General features: G+C 32.6%; 1 protein-coding gene and 1 long non-coding RNA gene across 2 annotated transcripts in view; one reads left to right on the top strand and one right to left on the bottom strand.

The window, feature by feature from the left end:
- Positions 1 to 22,840, top strand: part of LOC140452460 (uncharacterized) — a 407,073-nt gene that overhangs the window by 16,694 nt on the left and 367,539 nt on the right. The gene's annotated exons all lie outside the window — the stretch shown is intronic.
- The window catches only part of vri (nuclear factor interleukin-3-regulated vrille), a 97,793-nt gene continuing 77,797 nt past the window's right edge, over positions 2,845 to 22,840 (bottom strand). Inside the window, exon 2 of the mRNA XM_072546727.1 lies at positions 2,845 to 4,772. Coding sequence (XP_072402828.1) covers positions 3,583 to 4,772 — 1,190 coding nt within the window. The 3' untranslated portion in view covers positions 2,845 to 3,582. The remainder of the gene's footprint in view (positions 4,773 to 22,840) is intronic.

The following is a 22,840-nucleotide window of genomic DNA, read 5'->3' as shown; positions in this document are numbered from 1 at the left end:
GGAGATTTCGTCATTTTAGTATAAAATGCGCTCGATAATCGACTAGGTAATCCAACGTCAAACTTCCCAGCTGAAAACGACTGACGTAAGGGTATACCGTAGATCAGAATGTGGAGCCGACCATCGTTTACTTACGGCCAAAGTGATAGTTAACTATTGCAAAAACAATAACACTCAGGTACAGAATATAGAAAAGGGACAAAAAGTAATATCCCCTAAATACCCTAAATATAACCTAGAAAGCATAAACGAAGATTCAACGAAATTTCTTTACAAATTACGACTGGCCACAAAATTACAAAATGTGTATCGAGAAAATATATCAGCAGAAGAATTATACCAGCAAGTTAAAAAATGCATTCATGAGGCTGCAAGTGAAGCTTTGAGTTATAAAGATAAACAAAACAAAAAATCAAGAATGGTGATCGCAGAATATGCAAACGTTAGTAAACAAGAAGAAAACTGCTTATCAGAAATGGATGTCAACGAAAAAGAAGGAAGATTACAAGATATATAAACAATTAAATCGAGATGTAAAAAGAGAAGTAGTAGATCGAAGATGTGCAGAGTTGGATAGGTATATGGGTGGAACAAGAGTTAGGCAAGCGTGGAGAGTGATAAAGTCTCTCCGGAGGGAAGGAAAAATCTAAATTACAGTTAATAGATCTAAAACAGTGGAAACACCATTATGAGGTCTTACTGGCAGAGGATAGATGTAAATTTCAAGAGATCGAAATGGAAGAAATATCCGAACATACACACATAATTGAGTAACCGAAGAGTTAAGCGATGCCCTCAAAAGATCGAAAAACGATAAAGCAGCAGGACCTGGAGACATCCCAATTGAGTTGGTGAAGTATGGACCAAAAATATTACATAAGATGTTGGTTCAACTATTTAACAAGTGCTTAAAAGGACAAAATATCCATGATGATTGGAATGTTGGATACATCAGCTCAATATTCTAGAAAGGGGATAAACGCAAATGCTCTAATAATAGGAGAATAACTGTTATCAGCTTAGTGTGGAGGTTGTACGGTCGAATAATAAAAGAAAGAATCGAATCAGAAGAACAAAATGGATTTCGTGCAGGAAGATCGTGCACTGATGTTATATTCGTTCTGCAGCAGGTAATCGAAAAACGGAGGGCAAGGAATCTATCTACCCACCTATTGTTTGTAGATTTAGAGAATGCATACGATACGGTACTTTTGAAAAAACTATTTCAAACATTGACGAAAGTACGCCTCAGTAGAGAGTATGTGGATGATATCGCAAATATATACAAAAATGCAAGAAGTGTCGTTAAAGAAGGAAACTTTATATCTGAATCATTTCCAATAACACAGGGACTTAAACAAGGATGTTGTCTATCTCCGACCTTATTTAAAATATATATTCAATCATCGGTAGAGCAGTGGAGGAAACAAGTATCCGGAATGGGAATAGACATAGGCGGTGGTAAATGTCTAAAAACTTTATTTTTCGCAGATGATCAGGTAGTCGTAGCGAATGATGAGGAAGACATGGACTACATGTTTAAAAAATTAAAGAAAGAATATGAAAAATGGGGCCTCAGTATGAATATGTCAAAGACAGAGTATCTTAAAATAGGAGATGATGAAGAAGATCCAGAGTTAGAAATTAGAAACACAAAAACCTGCATGAATATAAATACCTCGGATCTATATCTAAAGAAGGCACTACCAAAAGAGACATCGAAAACAGAACGCAACAGGGAAAAAAAGAGGTAAACATTCTAAACTCTCTACTAAGGTCTAAAGATATTAGACAAGAAACGAAATTGACAATCTATCGAACCTTGGTATAGCCTATTATGACTTATGGGGCAGAAGTTTGGCATATCACGAAAAAACAGAAAAAGAATAGAAGTAGTAGAAATGGATTGTCGAAAGAGAGCGTGTGGTGCATCCAAAAAAGATCATATCAGGAATGAAGATGTGAGAAGGAGGACAAATACTGTATATTCCAGTGTAGACAGAATTGAAACCATACAACTAGTGTGGTATGGTCACGTGAAGCGAATGAACGAAGATAGCTTTAAATTACATACCACAACAAAGAAGAAGAAGGGGAAGGCCTTCAGTTGCCTGGGAAGAAAATGTACGGCACATAATATAAGATAGAGCCATCAAAGAAGACGAATGGATGGACAGAAAACGATGGCGGTCGAAATGCGAGAAGCGGCAGAGGCTATATATATATATATATATACGTGCTTAGTAGTTTGTGTAGAGCTCCGACCTTCTTTCTCCTCTCGAAATCCACTACTCAATGTCTTGGCGTTCTTCCCCTTTAATTGTTAGGGTTACTCCGAGATACTCAAACTCCGTTACCTTTTTGAAGCAATACTCTTTACTCTTGTTGTTTGTGGTAGTCTTCATATGTGGTCTACCTCATTTCCATATCATATACCTTTTTTTTTGCTCATTAATAATTAGTCCATAGTGATTACCCCTGTAGTTTTGCACACTGCTTATCTCCTTTATTATATACCATTGCTGCCTGTACTTTTATTGTTTTTCATGCTATATATGATTTCTCTTATTTATTCCACGGAGTCTCCATTGTTTCCGCCGCGTCGTTGACTTACCCTACTATTTCCACTTGCTCCTCATCATTTCCATCCGATTCTTCATTGGTGATGTATACTGATTATATGAATCGTTTTGCATTAAATGTTGATTGTATGAAGTAACAATATCCTTCGTTTGTAGTCTCCACTCCAGTTTACCGATAACCCTCCCACAAATACCCTTGTGGAACTTATTGATACTTGTTATAGGTGTGTGTGGTTTGTTTGGATAAAATTAAAAGTCAGTATGATTGAAACGATGCCATATTTATTTTTACACATAGATATTAGGATACATTCACTTCGGTAATAGGAAGAAATAATTTATGTTGATAATATGCATAGTTATGTTAAAGCTGGACAAAAGACAAATATGGTTCATACAATTTTCACATACATATAATATGTAGTAGATAGATAGACAACAAGTGAACATTAGAAAAGAGTGTTGAGGTAACGTCCAGCATTAAGTCTTACAATAGATATTGATATTTATAAATATACAATAATGAGATAACGTAACATAAGATGGACCGCTAGGTTTCTAGTGGTAAATAACAAAAATTACATACATTTATACATATATGATAAATAGTTTACAAAATCACACATATTTTCAGCTTATATTAAAAGGTACATTAATCCCTATGACAAGATGAATAGGTGAATCAGCTGGTGATGACGTAATATAATAATACAATAAGAAACAATTATAGTTTAAAACGACGATGGTAAACAATCAATTTGAATAAAATACAAAATAATCATAGGAATACATTGGCAAAATGAAGCAATATTTGTGCTATTTCAAAATATCCGTCAAATTAATCCTTAACTAATAATAAATAACTAAAAATATAATAAATATGCTCCTTTGGAGCACGATATGTCCAATCTCTTTTGAGAATCATCACAAAAACAGTGGCGTTTTGGTAACCACTACATCACATCAACAACTAAACTAACAGTGAGGAAACAGAAACTGCTTATTTCTCCTTCCTAGTCATCATGGACTTGAGGTGTTCGACTTCTGTGGAAAGCCGAACTATTTCTGAGTGCAGTCTATGTTTTGCGGTGGTGTCGCCTTCCGTACTGTCTTGCATAGTTAGCTGGGATTGTTTGAGGGTTTGGAGAGTAGCTGCGGCAGTTGCAGCGGCTGACCATTCGGCACCAAGGGAAATGCCTGAGTCTCGTTCATCACTGGAACCTTCTCCATCCCATGGAGGACTAGCGCGGGGACCTGGTTCTTGTTTAATGTTCTGTAAGGCGAGGAGTGCGTTAGCAGCATCTTTGTCTCCAAGGTGGGACTTGTGTCTTAGTTTCAAAGGTAGACTATTGTTGGCTTCATTTGTCGTTAAAGCCACAGGAGCGCTTTCATCGCCTGAGTTGCTTGAGACTTCAAAAGGCGATTGTACTCGTGAACGGGAACGAGAGAGATTCAGAGCGTTATTAGAGTCGTAAGAAATACCTGTGTGGTAAGATAGTTGGTAATGAGGATGGTGGTAATCTGGTTCTCTGTATGCTGGTTCCAAATGTGAAGAAGGAGGAGCGTGAAGGACACTGTGGGAGTGAGAAATTGGCTGTGGTGGAGGAGATCCCATAACAGGTTGATGTATTACTGGGGTAGGGATAGGTGTCTGTGGACTATATAAAATAGGAGCTGCAGGATGAGTGAGCTTCTGCCTTTTGGACAAACTTAAAACTTGTTCACTAGATGGTAAGTTTGCTAAAACTTTTTCTACACATACAACGTTTTCTCCACAGATTCCATACTCTTCCTTGATAGCTTCCAATTGAGCTTTTAAAATGGCATTTTCTTTAGTTAGTTCAACTACGCGCTGTTCCAAAACCATATCATTAAATCGTCTCTTTTCTCTGGATCTCTTGGCAGCTTCATTATTTCTTCTTCTACGATCCCAATAACTATCATCTTTCTTATTATCTGGAGTAAATTCTCTTTGCTTGCGTTGGGAAAACAACTCCTTATGTTTGACAGAGGACATCCCGTAGCTTCCAGGGGGGAATTCGTCTCCAGACGTAGATGTGCTGGCCATCATATCCATTGTGTGAGAGGCCGGTAAACTTGAATTGAGATGTGGTATTTCACCATTTACTGGGGACCCACTTTGACCACGGCCCACGAATTCGGCAACCATTATATGTTGTTTTATAACATCTGAAACAAAAAAAACAGTATTAATATATTTGTTCTATAAAAACAAAAAGATTAAAAGTGTAAAGAGTCTACCATAAAATATATATTATGTATTTAAAAGGAGGATGGTAAAAATGGAGACTGGTTTTTGCCCACAATTTCAGTCAAGGATTTGCTCTTCCACTTGGTGGTTAAGGCCGAAGGTACATCAAGTACACTATACAATTATCAGGATTATTGATGCACGAATTATATTATTTTCGTATTCTTTTGGCAACCAGTTATCCTTTACTTTCAATTCTGTTCAAAAGACCTTATTATTCTCGCGTGACTTCGTTTTTTAATAAGATTATTTAATCTTGCGACTTTTTTGCTGTCTACTATGTGTATTGTTACGTAAACAGCTGTATGAGCAACGTGACTCCTAACACGCGGAAAATGCTAACACGTTTATAGTTTTCTCGGGACCTTTAAATCCATTATGTAATTTACATACAAACACGTGGATTTCCACGTAATACTCGATGCATGTATTGGATTTTGCTATTAAATGTGAAATATTAATGAAAAAAGTTTTTAAATCGATATCATCGAAACAATTAATTCTGAGATTTCCTGAATTTAAAAAAACGTTAATAATTTAGTGGTGACAATAACTAATACCATAGAACATACTGTAGAAGTGCTATATTCGAAAGGTTATTAATTTATTAATTATTAAAATAATGTGTATCTCAAATTAATTAACACATAAAAGAAAATTCAAAACTAAAAAATAAAAATAACATAGTTTGTCCACTATTTGATAAAAGTAAAATAGTAAATATATATATGGTAATTCTTCAAGATTCTTCAACACTTTTGGTATCAAACTAATCTGCTTGCTGCAAGCAATAAAAAAATTAAAAACACATGACGGCAGATAGGAATGCATCTCAAAAATTTTAAATCTTTCCAAGCTTTTATTTTTTTTCTTGACATTGGCTTAGCCAATTAATCAGACAAATTTTGTACAAAAAGTGCACATGCACATTTTGGAATCGATCGCAAAAAGTGGAAAAACACTTCCCGGAACAGTTTTCGTAATAATTTCTGAATACGTATCAACTATACAAAGAACAAAGCATCACCGCTTCGGGGAAATTATCCAACACATTGTAATTTTCGAATCATTCAATATATTTTATGATAAACAACTTAAATTGCGCATATCTGATGAGGTAAGATACGTAGCGCAAAAATACGTCGCTAAATTGATATAATATATAAATAAACGAGTTGTACTATTCAGAAAAACCTACAGGCCTCCTTAAAATCAAAAGGAAACTAGGTCAAAGTCTATTACATAATATCGTAGATCTATATTAAACCGTTAGACGAATATTTGTCAACATATTTAATTTATTTTCAAATAGAATAGCTCTGCACGTAACTTGCCAACACAATATGGACACTTTGTTCTTTTTTAATTTGAAGTCAATGGAAAACGACTATTGTTAAACATTATACACCAGGCAATAACAAATATTCACTATATACGACACTTTTATTTGCATTATGTACATTCATTGCTATTAAACTATTTAAAATTTACGAATTTAACATTTTAACATCAGTCAAAAAGAGGCGAATTGCTTCTTGAAAGTAATTATTAAAAATAAAAAGAAGATGAAAGAGATTTTATTAGCAGAATGGTCTAGAAGTATTAAAACTTTTATAAACTAAAATAATTTTGTTATGGGGCCTGTTAGAATATAGTTTGCAGGGGAGTCAAAAAAGTCACAAGAACGAAAGTCGCATAAATCACTAGTGTTTTCATTGGCAGAAATTTAATTGTATGAATCGTATGTATGTATATTACATGAAGTAAAAAATCCAAAGTAATCTAAAAATCATACGATTCTGTGGTTGACTTAAATCATTAAATATTCTTTGAGCTTCTCGCAAATAAGTAATATTTTTGGTTATCTTGGTATTTCTGTGGATCCCAAATATTATGAAATGTTTTGTAATATGCTAAAGCTGTTTTGTTTCCTGTAATGAACTTGAACTGAGAGTCATGACTCAACATACTAGAATTTACGTAAGTAGAAGAGCAGAAAAAAAATTGCAATTCATGAAGAATTTGAACCAGAATTGGAGTAAAATTGTGAAAGGATTATTACTGAGAACCTACTGAACTGGTTCAAATAATGAATTGGGTTATCTACGGTCCTAATACTGAACGATTTGTCCAGTACAGTTTATGTATCAAACTATCTTGGGTTCTGGTTTCTTGGACTATAAGACAGTGTACTTGATACCAGTTGCTTTCATTATGTAATTTATCTATTGCGGTTCCGGAACAATGATCATACCAGCAAACTAAAAGGTTACATTTACTTTGGTCTCAATTAGAACAGAGGAATTAAAAACTGAATCATACCTAGCTTACAAAACTAGCCTCTAATTTTTTATTGGTAGTTTATATACTTAGGATCAGTTTAAAAATAATACAAAGTGATCTAAAGATAATAGTTTTCACTGATATAATTTTATCTTTTGATTATGACTAAGCTAGCTAACTATTAACAACAAAGGAAACAGTAGATACGTCATAAACATCGTCTGCAAAATAATCACAAAATGTTATTGTCCTCTTAATCAAATTAACGTAAATAACCTATCATATAGTTAAAAGAGCAAAGATTCGTTCAGACATAACATCAAAATTTTATCCGCTCAAGGACCTCAATAAAAAAAGGAAATTGGCACAACTATTCCATTTGAATTTAACAGAAAACGGTTAGAAATTATTTCAAAAACGGTTAGAAAATAATTGTTAATTTACACATGAAGAAAAAATAATAGAAGCAAATTACACTTTTTATTTGCATTGTATTTCTTGTAACAGTTTTTTCTGATTTCGGAAAAAAAGAAATTCAGGTCAAAATTTTGAGATAATTACCTATTTCGCAAGCACGTTTTTCTTAGAAGACTTGGCATATTTTCTTTAATGGGAATTTTTCAAAGAAATCTAAAATCGTTTGTGAAAAATTATATCTTGGTAACAAAGAAAAAAATACGGAGTTTGGTGTTTGTTCAAAACTTTTGAACTACGTGGCCAAAATAAAAAAAACGTATTTTGGCGGTGCCTGCAGCAATAAATAGGTACCATTAAAAAATCCTACTAGGAAATTACGTTGGTCAGTGCTGCCGAAATAAAAAAGTGACAAATACGTGGTTTCTTGAGAAGCGGATTTTCCTATTACACCGTAACAAAAGAATGAATCACCGCTTGTTCAAAGAAAACAATGAAAATGCAGAAGAGCCAACGGCAAGAGTACTAAGTGAAGTATCTAGGCTAGTTAAGACATTAATATTGACCTAGTAAAGATGAAACAATTTAAGAAACAATATTTTACGTTATATAATTATTTAATAATTTTTAGATTGCCCATCGAGGCCAAAAAATATTTAAAAATATTTAAAATATATTTCTCGATTAGGCAAAGCCAACATAAATAATAATAATAATACCATGAATTTTGCGCGACAATTTTTTTAGAACGGTGATAAATAGCGTATATTAGTAAAGATAATCTGTTGTTACTCATCAACTCATCACATATAATTTGAGAAACGCAATAAATTTCAAATACAAAAATAATAATTACTGTATTGCATCACAATCTTACACAAACTGTCCAAACAGAATCCGGGCAAATTAGAGCAACTAACTGTATATTGTCACCAATAATGATGTGCAAAAATATTAATAGAGCGTATCTATTGTGTATTAAGTCAGACAAGGTAACTTAAACAATAATGGAAAATCTTGCAAACTGTTCAAAAATTACAGAAAACTCACCCGCTGTACTCGCCGACGTGATGGCAAAATTTTTTTCAACGTCCCGAAGAAAAATTTTAATCACTTTTGAACAACTGACAATGTCAACAAAGGCACAATAATAACAATGTATTTCACTAAAAACACGTCTAATTTGTATGAGCGATCGACAACAACTGAGCGCTGAACACGAGAGATCGTAGTTAACTAGTTGGTAGGGAGTTGGGTATTACGCGATGATCGCAGTCATCGGGCCGCGTGGTGCTGTTGATCAAAGTCGCCGGTGGGGAAAGACAGAGGACAACACCCTCAGTGACTCACCAATCAGAACAGGGACAACTCCGCTGATTACCAGGGAGGCGCAATAGTTTTTTTTGTTTGTCTATCGAAATTTCAAAATAAATAAATATATTAGCTCGAAGAATTATTGGTCGAATTATTACAAAATATGTTTTCTTTGAGTGCTCGAGATTAGTTCGAAAAATTATTGTACGAATTGTTAGAAAATATGTTTTCTTTGAGTGCTCGCCATCACAATTAATCTTGTCTTCTTCTAGTACCGTGTCAGATTATTTAACGTTGACGATCATATTGGCTATAATAATTGTGTTTGCAGCAGTTCTAAGTAGATCATAGGATGTCTTATGATACCAGTCTCGGAGATTTCGGAACCAGGATGGCCTCCTTCCGCCTGGGCCTCTTTTTCCGACGATTTAACCTTATATTATGAGGTGTATAGCGCTCATCCCGTGCCCGAAATATTTCACCCTTCAAATCTTTATTGATTCAATTATATCTGTATTATATTATTCATTGTAAAACTACTTATTCGGTCCACCCATATTTTCAGTAGTTATCTTCGGTAGATCCACCTCTCAAAAGGTTCCAATTCATTGTTTAGTGTCTACGTAAGAGTCCAGCTTTCCATTTCATACAGCAATGTGGAAAAAATGTAGTAGTTTACTAATATGATTTAGCTATAGCTATTTACATTTTATTAACCACGTTGTATGACCCGCATCATTATTTATAATAAAAACATATCTTTTAGTTATAAAAATACTATAAATCGACAGAAATTAAGAAATTAAAAAAACAACATTATGGAGCACAATTTGGAGAAAATCATTGTATACCCTTCTTTCATAGATTATTAATAGGTACCACTTTCTTTTTTTTTTTTTTCTTTTTTAGCTGGATTTTTACCACCCAAGCTTATCCCCTGGGTAGGAATTTTGGCTCCATCTGTAATTTTATTAACGATTTGCCTAATTCTTCTAGAAATGACCTTCTTTCTGTATATTTTCTTGTTGCTCCAATTTGGATTCACAGCAGTTCATAAAATATCTATCATGTTGTAAAAGATTATCGTAGACCATCAATTGAATTTCCTCCTTTAGTACTAACTAGTCAGTCAAGAAAGTCAGTAATACCTTTAATTGCAATGTAGTCTAATATTGTCTAAGTCTTATGATACTTTTTTTCGCTGAATTTGTTGTGGTGATTCAATGTGCACATAAAGATCATGTTCTAAGTTTTTTTTTGTTTATAATTTACACGATTTTGTCACTCTGGCTTGTTTTTTTTTAACAGTCTTTATTATTTCACTGTCATAAAGAGACCAAATATTAATATTATATAAAAGTAAACAAATAAAATACTTTTGTAATATTAAAGTCGACAAAGTAACTAATAAAGTCAGTGAATACCATTAGTACTTTTTGATAAATATTAGGGTCAAATAGAGTCGAACCGCACATCAAGGTTAATAGTAGCTCAAAACAAATGTGTAGTTTATACGAGTACATTAGGTGAAGTCAGGTAGATAGATTTTTAACCCATGAAAATCTTTCCTTACTAGTTGCGTTGTATTCTGTAAATCTTCCCTAAAGAACTATTAATATTGTCTGTTACTGTGAGATGTTTCTCATACATTGGCCAAAGGTTCCAGTTTTTGTTTTGGTAGTGTTTAAATTACTTATCAATTTTTTTGGTCTTCTTTTCAAAACATTTATGTCAAAATTGTCCCCAAAATAATACTATATTTTATGCGATAACATATATGAGCGAGTATGTTTTATACCGGTAAAGTATTAAGTGCTACAAAGCTATTGTTGTTCGTAAGACACTGGAAGTACTTCCAGTTCCAATGTATAGATCTGGAAAATGAATCCTTTTCCTGATATATGGATCAGATATGTGGGTTTTTAAGTAGATTTTAAAAAGGTAATATGGTATTATATGACAAAACGTATTGCCCATGGTGATACCCCAGTAATCAATTTTGGGCAGTCTAATAGATAATAGATAATCTCAAAAATACAATATATTAAAAAGAAAAACTAATGAGAAACGTATGAAAAACAAAAAATACTGCAAATACAGTGTAGATTAATATTAAATGTAATACCTTGGACAACGCAACTAAGATGTTCCAAATTTTAAGATTCGGAACAAAACCAAACAGAATAGTGCAGGAAACTTGACAAAGTAAAAGATCTTTTGTTAACTTGATGATCTTTTGTTCAAAGATGAGTAAAAGGTCTTTTTATGCAAATCTTTGCCATCTCAATTTGGCCAAATATAAAGATCTATTCATGTACACCATTAACAGTAATTTAAAGAGAAACATAAATACTTATTTTATTTAAAAATAATAAAAATAGCTATGCTTTTTTATTTTTTATGGACAAATTTATAGCCACACTGTAGAAGGGAAAAGCCATAATAGATCTTAAATTGATTTTGGTACGTACGGTAAAGTTTTTGAAGCACCCCGGTAACTAGATATAGTTAGAACTAATGCCCGTCAAATCTATTCAATAGTAATACGATTGCGTCACAAGAATTTACTATTACAGCAACATAAACTGTCAGACATAAAAACTATCTACCGTTCAGAAAGGTATCAGTAAAAAGTGGATTTGGAATAAAAGCTTTTGAATATACGGATAAAAATAGGTAGAGTGATTATTGATTATGGCGTATTTAAGATTATTGAGGGTTTAGGAAAGTGTTTCTTAACAGTTACATAACAGTATCGTTAATATAGTATACATATTATATTACAATCAATACTTATATGTCAGGAAAATAAAGATAACCAGTAGTAGACATCTACTAGTAGGTATAGTGTCCTAATTCATTACCCGTAGACAATTGTCCTACACTGTATTTAGTATCAAAACAGAAAAAAGGGAGAATGAGAGAGAGAAAGGTATAAATAATTCTCATTATGTATGGAAAATGCTTACCGAGAGTTCGACTTCCTATAAACTTCCTATATTTGTTTTTCTTTACACCTTAGGCACTGGGCCTAAGTGAAAGTCCAGTTGAATTGTTAAAAGCCGTAGATAATTGTAATATAGAGAGATTCTCCCGAATTCTCAACCACATATATGAAGAACGCAAGGTCTAAAAACCATTTATGCAATCTTTTCAAAAAAGAACTTTCTTTAAAAACAGAAAAGAAAAAATCAATCTTCTGGAGATGATCACAAACTATTTAGAACTTACTATTGATCATTAAGTTGAAAGTACTGATTTTTAAAAGCTCCTTCTACCACTGTTGCTTTATGTTGTCAAAAATTGGAATTTCGCAGATGCAGTAAGGAAATTTAAAGCGTGATATACTTGCATAATTTTCATTATGACTATAAAGCCGAGAAAATACACTGTATATGGACATCATATAGAGTCTACATGCTGTCTGTCTAATAAAGTTTGTTGATGTTTCACCTCAGAATGCATTCATTTTTAAACGTGTTTTTGTGTACCCGTTCGAAAAATTGGAAAATGAAAAGATCAAATGAATATTTTTATGTATACACATTTAACTACGTAAATATTTTCGCATGGGTCTATTTTATTTTGACTGCAACATCTTCATTTATAAAACCACAGTACTGGATTTTCCAGCTAACATAAATGGATTATTGAATGAGATAAATTCTTTCCTAATTCGATTTATTCGCGCGGATTATTCGTAACATTGTCATTCATTCTAACAATAAAACCGTTTTGTTAGCGCGCAAGCGAACGTGACATATTACTAAATAAATTTAAATATTATCTTAACGCCTAATAGCCGGACTCCCACATTATGTTCCTGGCAGATTATTTAAAAGATTTTGAACTATCATTTATTATTATCTTGAGGCATAAGTTTAGTGACCCCGAGGTGTTACCTGAACAACATTTTTATTTAAAATCATATTTGCTATTTTTATATAACCTCAATTGAGGCCAAATCTATTATCACTATCGTTTAGTTTTTTTCTGAAATTTACTACGGTTTAGAAGTTACAAGCTATTTTTAATTCAGCCAATTCAAAAGAAAATATTTTCAGTTATCCATACTTCTGCGTCCGAATTGTACTAACGCTCTTTTAGGGACTACCTATATTAATGCCAAATACACGATAATCACACGGTTATAAATCGGGATCGTAAGACAAATGTTTAAGATTTCCCACTCCTTATGCATATATTAACGCGTGTGGATAATAACAAGCTACATATAGGATATAGGATTTAGCGCAACTAGAAGCTACTGGAAATGGCACGCCAGGAGAAATCTAATGGAACTTGGATATCACCTGAGCCTGAGACATATAATTGAGCTTGCTAACACACAAGTCTTTGTCGGATCTGAAAATCGCTCAGCGTTATTGGTAATATCCCACTTTTTTAACTTTTTTATTTTATGCAGCAAAATGTACAAGCAGAGCACAGATGAAATTATTAGTGGATTTTCTTCCTCATAGAAATTGTTTTCATCATTAAATTACTGTTGAGAAAAACTTTGCTCACTCATGAGACTTTCGATCATGAATGTAATTTTGTTCCTCAGCAACAATGTTTAAAAAAGAAACAAATATTTATGACATACACGTCATTAGTAATTAACCAAACAAAAACAAGTTTTGTCTAGTATGTTATATCCAAATATAACCTTTTAAAAGTAATTCAAATTATTTTACCAATTATTTACTAATTATGAGACTGAAACATTAAAATCCACTCTAATCATAATATAATTTATTATTATGCTTGACTGCTTTCTTTTCTCATATGATTTACTAGACTTCTAATTTTTTTAATTTAAATTCCCTAGAGTATTCAGCACTCTAGAAAGAAATAAAACGAAGGATAGCAATTACTAAAACTACGTTTATGAAAATCAGGACATTTCTTTGCAATAAGCATCTCAGTTTAGAACTAAGACAAAGAATGGTTAAGTGCTATATTTGGTCTGTACTTTTGTATGGAGCAGAAGTGTGGATACTAAAAGTATCAACTATGAACAGAATTGAAGCATTGGAAATGTAAATTCATAGACGGATGCTGAAGATATCTTGGACAACAAGAAAAACTAATGGGGAAATATTAAGGAGGACCAACAAAAATAGAGAACTGCTAAAGAATATTAAAAATCGGAAAATGTCTTATCTGAAAGAAGATTCAGCACTTCAGCACTTCAGAAGAAAAAAATGAGACACTAGGGAGGAATTTAGAGCAACAAGACCGACAACAGATCAATTATTTACTATTTTATTAGAAGAAAACAGTATTTACTTGACAATTGCACGTGCTCTTTATTGATTACAGGAAAACCTACGACAGTGTACGTTAAAATAAATTAAATAAAACGATCTAAGCCACAAAAATTCAATTAGGTCAGACTATATGAAGGAGAAACTACCTCCTTGTTTTAGGATACCTTGTTTTAACAACTGGAATTTGATTCACATCTGTTTTGATTCTTTTCTTATTCTCTAGTTTCATCTTTTTCTGTAAAGTGCATTTTTTAGTCTTCTAGACTTTTATTCTTTTAGAGGAGGACACCCACTGTAATGGTTTGACTTTTTGATATTTATTTTGAAAATAAATATATAGTCACATTGTTTTGGCCTTTCGACTCTCGGAGTTTTAAGAGACACCATTGCCACCTTTTACTAAAAAGAATAACGCCTTAGTGGGAAGGTTTAGTATTACCCTAAGACTGCTTAAGCAGTCGTACGAGTCTATGCGAGATTAACTAACGAATGGTACATTCAAAGAAGTATCCGGCACAGACAGTTTAATATCTACTCGGATATTATTTTCAAACAGGCTTTGTAAGATAAAGACTTTTGGAGTGAAGATCAATGGTGAACTGATTAATATTCTTAGATACGCTGACGACACTGTTATTTTATATAATAGTGCCCAATACTTTAAGAGTTATTGGATTGCGTAAACACCGCCTAAAAATGAATGTCTCCAAGACAAAATTTATATTTAGTCGCCAACCTCAGGACAACGCTACCCTACAGATAGATCAACAAAACATTGAGTTAGTTACTCACTTTAAATATCTGGGATGCTACATTACAGACCAACTAGACCCAACTAAAGAGATGGAATGAAGAAATCAAGCAACTTGAACAAAGTTTCTAAAAATGAAATCATTCTTCTGTAACCACAGTTTAAACCTATGCTTACGTCAAAGAATGATCAAATCCTATATTTGGTCAGTGTTATTACCGAGGCTTGGACTCTGAAGGCTCATACGATCAATCGCCTAAAGGCGTTTGAGATGTGATTGCATAGAACAATGTTGCGAATACCCTGGACATCGATGCAGACCAACAAAGCTGTGTTATATAGAGCAAATTTCAATCGTAAGGTATTGAAAACTATTCAAATAAAAAAAATTTCATATCTAGGACATGTTCTTAAAGGGGACCGGTACAGAAAGCTAAAATCGAGGGCAGCAGAGGAATTGGAATGAAGCAGATGTCATGGCTCAAGAATATTCGCCATTGGACATGAATACGCAGTGCTGAACAACTATTCCGATTAGCTGAAGATCGTGAACAGCTTGCCGATGTAATTGCTAACGTTAGGGGGACCTAGTATGGCACCGAAAGAAGAGGAAGAAGGAATATACAAGGTAAACTTCGCTAAGAAAAATCTCATGCGATCTCAAACTGCCATGACTTACGGTATCCAAGGCATGTCAATTGAAGTACATGATACGTAAGAAGAATATCTTGTCAAGCTGGATCCACACATTTATCTTTATGTAATATCCTTTGGTAGATATTTTAGTAAATGAAACTTCCTTCTAGTAAATAAAACTTCTTTTCGTTGCAGTAATTTTTTTTAATTAAAAATAATTACGTATTGTACCGATTCCGTTGAATATAAAAGGTCTTAAAATAGATACGTTGGCTATAGACTATGTAAGTAAACATATTTGCTATAATCAAGTTGATATCACTACCTTGTCGAAAACATTTTCGGTAAGAGAGGTGAAGGTCAGTGTTTGGTGAAAATTAGTAATATTAAATATTTATAAGACTGTTCGAGTATGGTAATAACAAAAACATTATGTTTCATAATTTATTTAGGTCCTTTTTGATTGTTTTAACGAAGAGATAAATATTCAGCCAGTATAAACAAGTTTATTTGCGAAAAAAAATGAGATTTTTGACCTTATTCGCCGCCAATGCAATCTTATTTTTGTTTTCGCGTGGGTTATAAAGTATTTTTACATACCTGTAATGCATTTCAGACAATTATAAATAACATGTTATTGACGTTTACAAAAATTCAACAAAAACAACTTTGTTTTCAAATTCTGCTAAGGTACTTAACCCCTCTTTTGGAATATCTCTCATCATTGACTTGCCGGTTTATGAAAATGTTAACGAATTCAATAGTTGTTTGTTACAAATTGAGAGTCAGGTAGCATTGATGTCTCCTAGCCTTTTATTTAAGATCAAGAAACTTCACTATACTCCGTTTGAAAATTATTCATATCAGAACGTAATATCATAAAAAATGACAAAGAATTTAAAAATTATTTCAAATTTTCTTATCTTAAATTTTGCAATAATTTCAAAACATTAATGTAGGTATCTACCTGATCTGATATTATCATTAAGAATCATCATACAAGATAAACACCTTATAATATGTTCATCAAAACTTAGTTGTGTAAAGAAAGGCACATCGGAGGAAGATAACAAAAGAACAAGGAAAAGAAAGAAAATGAAGTGGTCTAACTTCAAACGACTAGTGAGCATAGGAATTGGAAACGTTCCTACAATAAACAATTCACAAGAAATAGCGGAAAAAGTCCTATAGTTCGAAAACATCATAAAAGAAACACTAAGGAATAGCACTACCGTAAAAGAATATTAAATTCACCTAGGAAGATTTAGAGATATCAATCAGGAAAGAAAAGAAATGATAAGGGAAAAGAACAAAGCCAAAAAGAGAGCCAGAAGAACAAGAAACCAGGAAGATAAAATAGGACACATTAATAGAACCAATAGAAAATAAAAGCCAAAAGTGGGACAATTACGTAAAAGAAATGGAGGAAGATGACCAAAATATGCAAGTATTATGGAGGCTCCAAAGAACTTTAAGAAACGATAGAAAACCCATTCCCTCCGCTCTGTTCGGGGACTCGAGGCTCGAACAAGCGATATAGATCGATGATAAGTCACTAGAGATAGCGGGAATAGAGCGCCTTACTTTGGCCTGCATTGTTCGGGTAGGATTTCAAGTGGGAGGCCTTGTAACTTGTACCCATATAGAGAGCTGGGGGAAGTGGATGGTTTGGAGCATTGGGGCGGAGAGAAGAGTGATTTCTGATTACACGAGTTAATCCTCCTCGTTTCAATGAATTGTATCGCCGTATTGTCATACTTAAGGGGTATGCAGATCTCTCAGGCTAGGTTAAACTATTGCTTGCTTGTTTTCAAATGCTCTTTCCATTTCCCATTGTCTGCTTATCTGTATCTCATGATCTCTGTACTTGACGATTTTCTCATTGTATTTAACAAGCAAATTGCTATAAAGATCGTCACATCAATAACACTTTTTATCAGCGTTATTTTCTAATTATTAGTATGTACCACTGGTTGATTTGTGAGCACAGTATGGCCCAATGTAAAATAGCTTGTAGTTATCATTATCAAGCACGATATCAGGGATATATTTTTAATATGAAAGATGGTTGGTTGGGAGAATTACCAGTTTATTACCTAGCTCTTTCCTACCTATGTATGCTGTCCCATATAATCAGTTGAGATAAATTCCTGGTAGCCCCCTAAGATGTTAAATCGTTTCTAAGGTGGACATTCTTATCAGCATTTTTCATTTTGGCGATATATTTCGATAATTTATTATTGAAATCTCTGATCCTAAATGGCAAAGAAGAAACCCCCGTCTCGGAAAACACTTTTCTGATGTCAACGCACAATTTGAAGCTTTATTGTCAACATAGCTGACTTCATTGGGATGCAGAGGTTTCTCGATCTCGATGCACATTTTTGTTGTGTCAACTATTGCGCAAATTACTATATTGCGCATATTATTATTAATTAATGTTGTTTAATATCTCTTTTTATTTCACTAAAAATTCATAGTTAAATAACACTTATCTTTGGAGCATTTTAAACTCAACCTTAACCTTGTCTTATCGCGGACGCCACTGTTGGGATATCCGAACCACTTTTAAATAATATGTTGTTTGTTTATAGAAATGTTTTTAACGTACTCACTTTCCATTACGTTTCAAAAATATTTTGTGTTAAATACAACAATCTTATGCAATTATTAGCTTCTTTTATTTACCAATTATTTACTGGGAATTTACAGTGGTATAGGTTTGACTATAGAGATGTCCTTTCGCAAAGTAGCAGAAAATGGTCAGTTATGTTGTTTTTGAAGACAAATACCAAGACATTGAGTTTGGTTTATTGTTATATTGTAAGGCAGTTTCATTAGGACGTATATTTAAAAAAAAGAAAGACTTATAATTACTATTAACTTTTAAAAACACTCATAGTCATAATGATACTTTGCTCTACAATGGTCCGAGTCGTTATGATCCGGACCATACTAATTCAGATTCCTATTATATTCGATTCCTATCTCACTGTAACAATCCATTTCAGAGATTCAGTAAAAAATACACCTCTATATTACTGTTAATCGCTATTTATAATTATATGGAAAATATTTACAGTATTTTTATCCTTTTGTAGCATGTAATATTTAAACAAACAATTTATTATTATTTAAATCATTTTTTATTGTAATGACATGATTACGTCTACTGAGAGTCACGTTGGATTGACATGAGACGCTTATAAAACTGGATTCAAATAGGTATTCAAAGTATTTTTCGATAATTAATGGTATTATATTTATCAAGATATCTCAGTTTTCGACCATATTTTTATCAATGTTATATCTCGTTAAATATTTTTAACACCTAAATTTCATTGGGCTTTTGATCATCATCATCTTTGGCTCGACAATCCTTTGTGGGTCATGACCTGCTCCAAAATTCGTCGCAATTCTATTCGGTTTTTGGCGACCTGTTGTCATCTTCTGATTTTTAATACCCCTAATCCCCTCTGCGTCTTCTTCCTATAGGCGTCCCTGTCATTAGCTTTTTAGCAATCGTATTGCCTGTCATTCGTATTATGTGTCCAGCCCATCTGCGTCGCAGTGTTATAATGACCGTTACAACGTCTGATTTATTAAAGAGTTGGTATAATTCGAAGTTATATCTTTGCGCTACTGTTCTTGGTCGTTAATAGCTCCAAATATTTTGAGGAGTATTTGTGCTCGAATATTTCGCTTCCTATGTAAGGACCGGCCATAGCAGTCTTTTGTATATATTTAGTTATTTTGATGTTTCTCAAATGGAATTTTTTTGGAGTCTATATTTAACGTTCGTTCGTCTTCTAATTTATTCAATTGTTTTGTTCATAATAATCAAAAACAAGCCATGGTATGTAAACCTATCAACACGTCAAAGATATGACTTCCAGAGACTGTTTCCCGTTCCTCGTTTACTATAGGATCCTTAGTAACCAGCATGTATTTGGTTTTATCTTCGTTGAAGATTCGACCGACCTGTTTCGCCGCCATTTCTAAGGCTACGAAATATTCTCAACATCTTGCTTGTTACGCCCTATAATGTCAATGTCAACAGCGTATGCTAATGCTATCCATACTTTTCAAACGGACTAGTATAGATGTATAGTTTGTGTTTCGTTGATTTCCTTTAGTTTCCGCTTCCTTTAGTGTTTTGGTTATGTCTATTAGCTCTTTTTTAATCTTGACAACCTCGTCTGCGTAATGTATGCAGTATAGTGTGTAGTGTAAGTTCCTGTGGATATTACCTTGCCTTAAAATGTTGCCTCTGTTTATCGAGAGAGCTTAAGATTTCTGACCATTTATTCTGAATTCTGATTTGTGATTCTGAACCATATTTGTCGTCTAGCGCCATCTGCTCTATCAATTCCATAGGGATCCCACCGATTTTCATATCTTTTAAAAATAAATAAATACTATTTTTCTTTTTATTCTATAGTATGTCTGTTTGAATTCAATAAACAGCGCATGTGCGGCCAGGTTGTGTTCAAAATCGCTACGCAGTAATTGCTTTAGATTGACCAGTGTCTTATATGCTACACCTAAACCTAGCAGTGTAATTACTGTGTTGTTATTACAATTTGGCACACCTGCTTTTTCAGCATTAACTAAAATTAGCTCTGATGATCTTGTCGGCATCTTTTCCTCTTCCCATATATTTACCCTGGGATTATGTCAAGCTTCTTCGAATTTCCTAGTTTCATTCTTCGAGTTAAGTGTTATATTTCTTGGTCATCTTATGAAATTGCTATGACATTTAAGTTTTTTTTCTTTCGATATGATAGGTAAGAATAGTATTTCGTTTCTTCCCCTTAAAAATTTGAAGTAAACAAATTATCAACTGTGCATCTATCATCAAGAAATCTGTTTTATCTACCTAAACTATTTTGCTCATGTGATTTACTGCGAATTTAGATACGGGTTCCTTTGTAATTGTTTACAGTCCCTTATTAATTATTGATTATAAACTGATAATTGATTAGCAATGACTCTTTTAAAATTTGGGGCCTCTAAATTAGATATTTGTGCTAGGGTTCATATTATACTTATCTGTTTACTGTTTGCTAAATATTTTGTGAAAACTTGTGAAACGTTTATCTTAATCAAAGTATAACTATTAGACAATTCGATTATACTCTTGTGTAATGTTTTGAAATTTAATTAAAGGTGATTTATGTCTAAATGGGTACCATATTCGGAAAGTATTCAGAACTGAACAGAATTATTAAACAAAAATGCAAACAAACGAAAGAAAACTGGGTAATTTCCGAATGTCAAGAAGCGGCATGGTCTACATGACGATAGAACTTTCTTAGAAATATTAAGCGAATTGCTTGTATCACAAAGAAAGCACCTACAAAATCCTTGAAACATGACAGAGAGTTGATCTTGACCACTTGTCAACTGGGAAGAATGGTCTGGGCCAGAAATTCTTGAATCTGAGGTTCCGCAAACTCTGAGAGCAATGAAGAATCGAAACAGTCCAGGTCGTCATGACAATGTGCATGCCGAAGTTCTTAAAATATCCGACCATAGAGATCTCACGTATTAGGCTATTAATTATGTTAAAAAAAAAATAGGGCTAAAAGGAACTACAATGTTAAAGGGGATTTATTATTTCATATTATGGTCAATGGGCCCCCAAATATAAAAAACCGTGGATATCACGGACACTATGAATTCTACAGACTTCTATCAAACGTCATTTTGAAGGGGAGAAGGTTTTTTTTTTGTAAAGCATTGCCTATATGAGAGAATACAGATGCATATGCATCTATATTCTTTGCTTATATCTATACCCCCTTGAAAAAAAGTTATGGGGCAAAAAAGAAAAATCCCGTGTTTCCATGTTTTTTTTGCTTTTTTTTTGTATATATTTTTAAAAGAACTATTTTTAACGCGATAATCGACCGATCCACCTCACAACTAAATCCAATAGAGTTAATATAGAACCAAATAATTGGTGAAGTGGCCATGCAAAATACAACTTTAAAATTAAAGGCTAAACGGCTAAAGCTTTGTAAATTTAATCTCATATTTTCTTCCCTTTTTTTCACAGAAAAATCTTACAGATTTATTTATAGATGTTTAACTCATACCTATTTGGCAGATTTTATTTTCATATTTAGATGTGAAATTATCAATTTATATGAAATAAAACAAAAAATAATGTGATAACTTCGGTATTGTACACATATTAGATTTTTTTCTGTTTTGTCTGACAAAATTCCCATTGTTTTGTCCCATGCCGGCTTATCAGATATGAATTTTAGAGGCACAGACAAGGATACAAATTATCAACAAATTCTCTTTTTTCTTAATTACTTAATTTGTTTACAAAAAAAATCAATGTCATTTTGTATTATCGTTTTCCACCTATAAATATTCTCACAAAAAAAAAGAAATAATACAAGGATGTGATCCAATATTACGAAATTATTGATAAAATTATTTTATTTTGATCATATTTACCTAATTATAGATAAACAAAATATTGCAGGTTTAGACATGACTCAAGGTTAGTCATTTTCGGGTTCAAGGTTCTAAGTAGTATAAGAATAAAAAGTGTAAATCTTTTGGAATTCAGGTAAGAGAATACGATCGAATGGTCAATGGTTGTCTGAGACCCAAAAAAGACTACATGTAATATGGAAATAAATTGTTATGTTGTTTACATCATATATTTTTCAGAGAATCTTATTAGTGGCTTTTTATTTTGTATTATTTAACATAAATAATTTAGAGTACTTCGTAGTTCTTATTTTTGTTTTGTTTGTTAGAATTAACAAAATAATCATTACATGATTTGTTTTTGTTTGGAGTTCTTACATAATCTAAATTTCTGTAAAATGTTTATGTATGTCTGCTTATAAAAAATGAATATCTGTTTATTGAAAGATACTGTTTTCTAAGATTTTTGTGTATTTGTGAATTTACACTGTTAAAATTACCTTTTAAAATTTTCCTATTCCTTAAATAAACTACTGAATCTTTCTCAAAGGACAATAATTCCTAAATATACTATTTTTCATGATATTATAGACCAGAGAAATTAACAAATTAAAAGTCTTTTCGTGACACTCTTTATTACAGGTATTTAACAATTTATTGTTTTTGATAAATTTCGTGATAAAAATCTGTATTAAACAAAATATGCAAAAGCTTAAACGTAATTTATTACTTATAAACAATTTAAGATCGCTATTTTATTTTAAATAATTTAGGAAAAGACCGCTACTAATTATATAAAAATGTGACACAATTTTACTGAAAAAGCATGGAAAATCCTTGTTGCCATGTTGCAAAAATATCT

This window comes from Diabrotica undecimpunctata, chromosome 10 (genome assembly GCF_040954645.1).
Source record: "Diabrotica undecimpunctata isolate CICGRU chromosome 10, icDiaUnde3, whole genome shotgun sequence".
In the NCBI taxonomy this organism is placed as follows: Eukaryota; Metazoa; Arthropoda; class Insecta; order Coleoptera; family Chrysomelidae; genus Diabrotica; species Diabrotica undecimpunctata.
The sequence above is the reverse complement of the archived record's forward strand: the minus strand, read 5'-3'. Positions and strand labels throughout refer to the sequence as shown.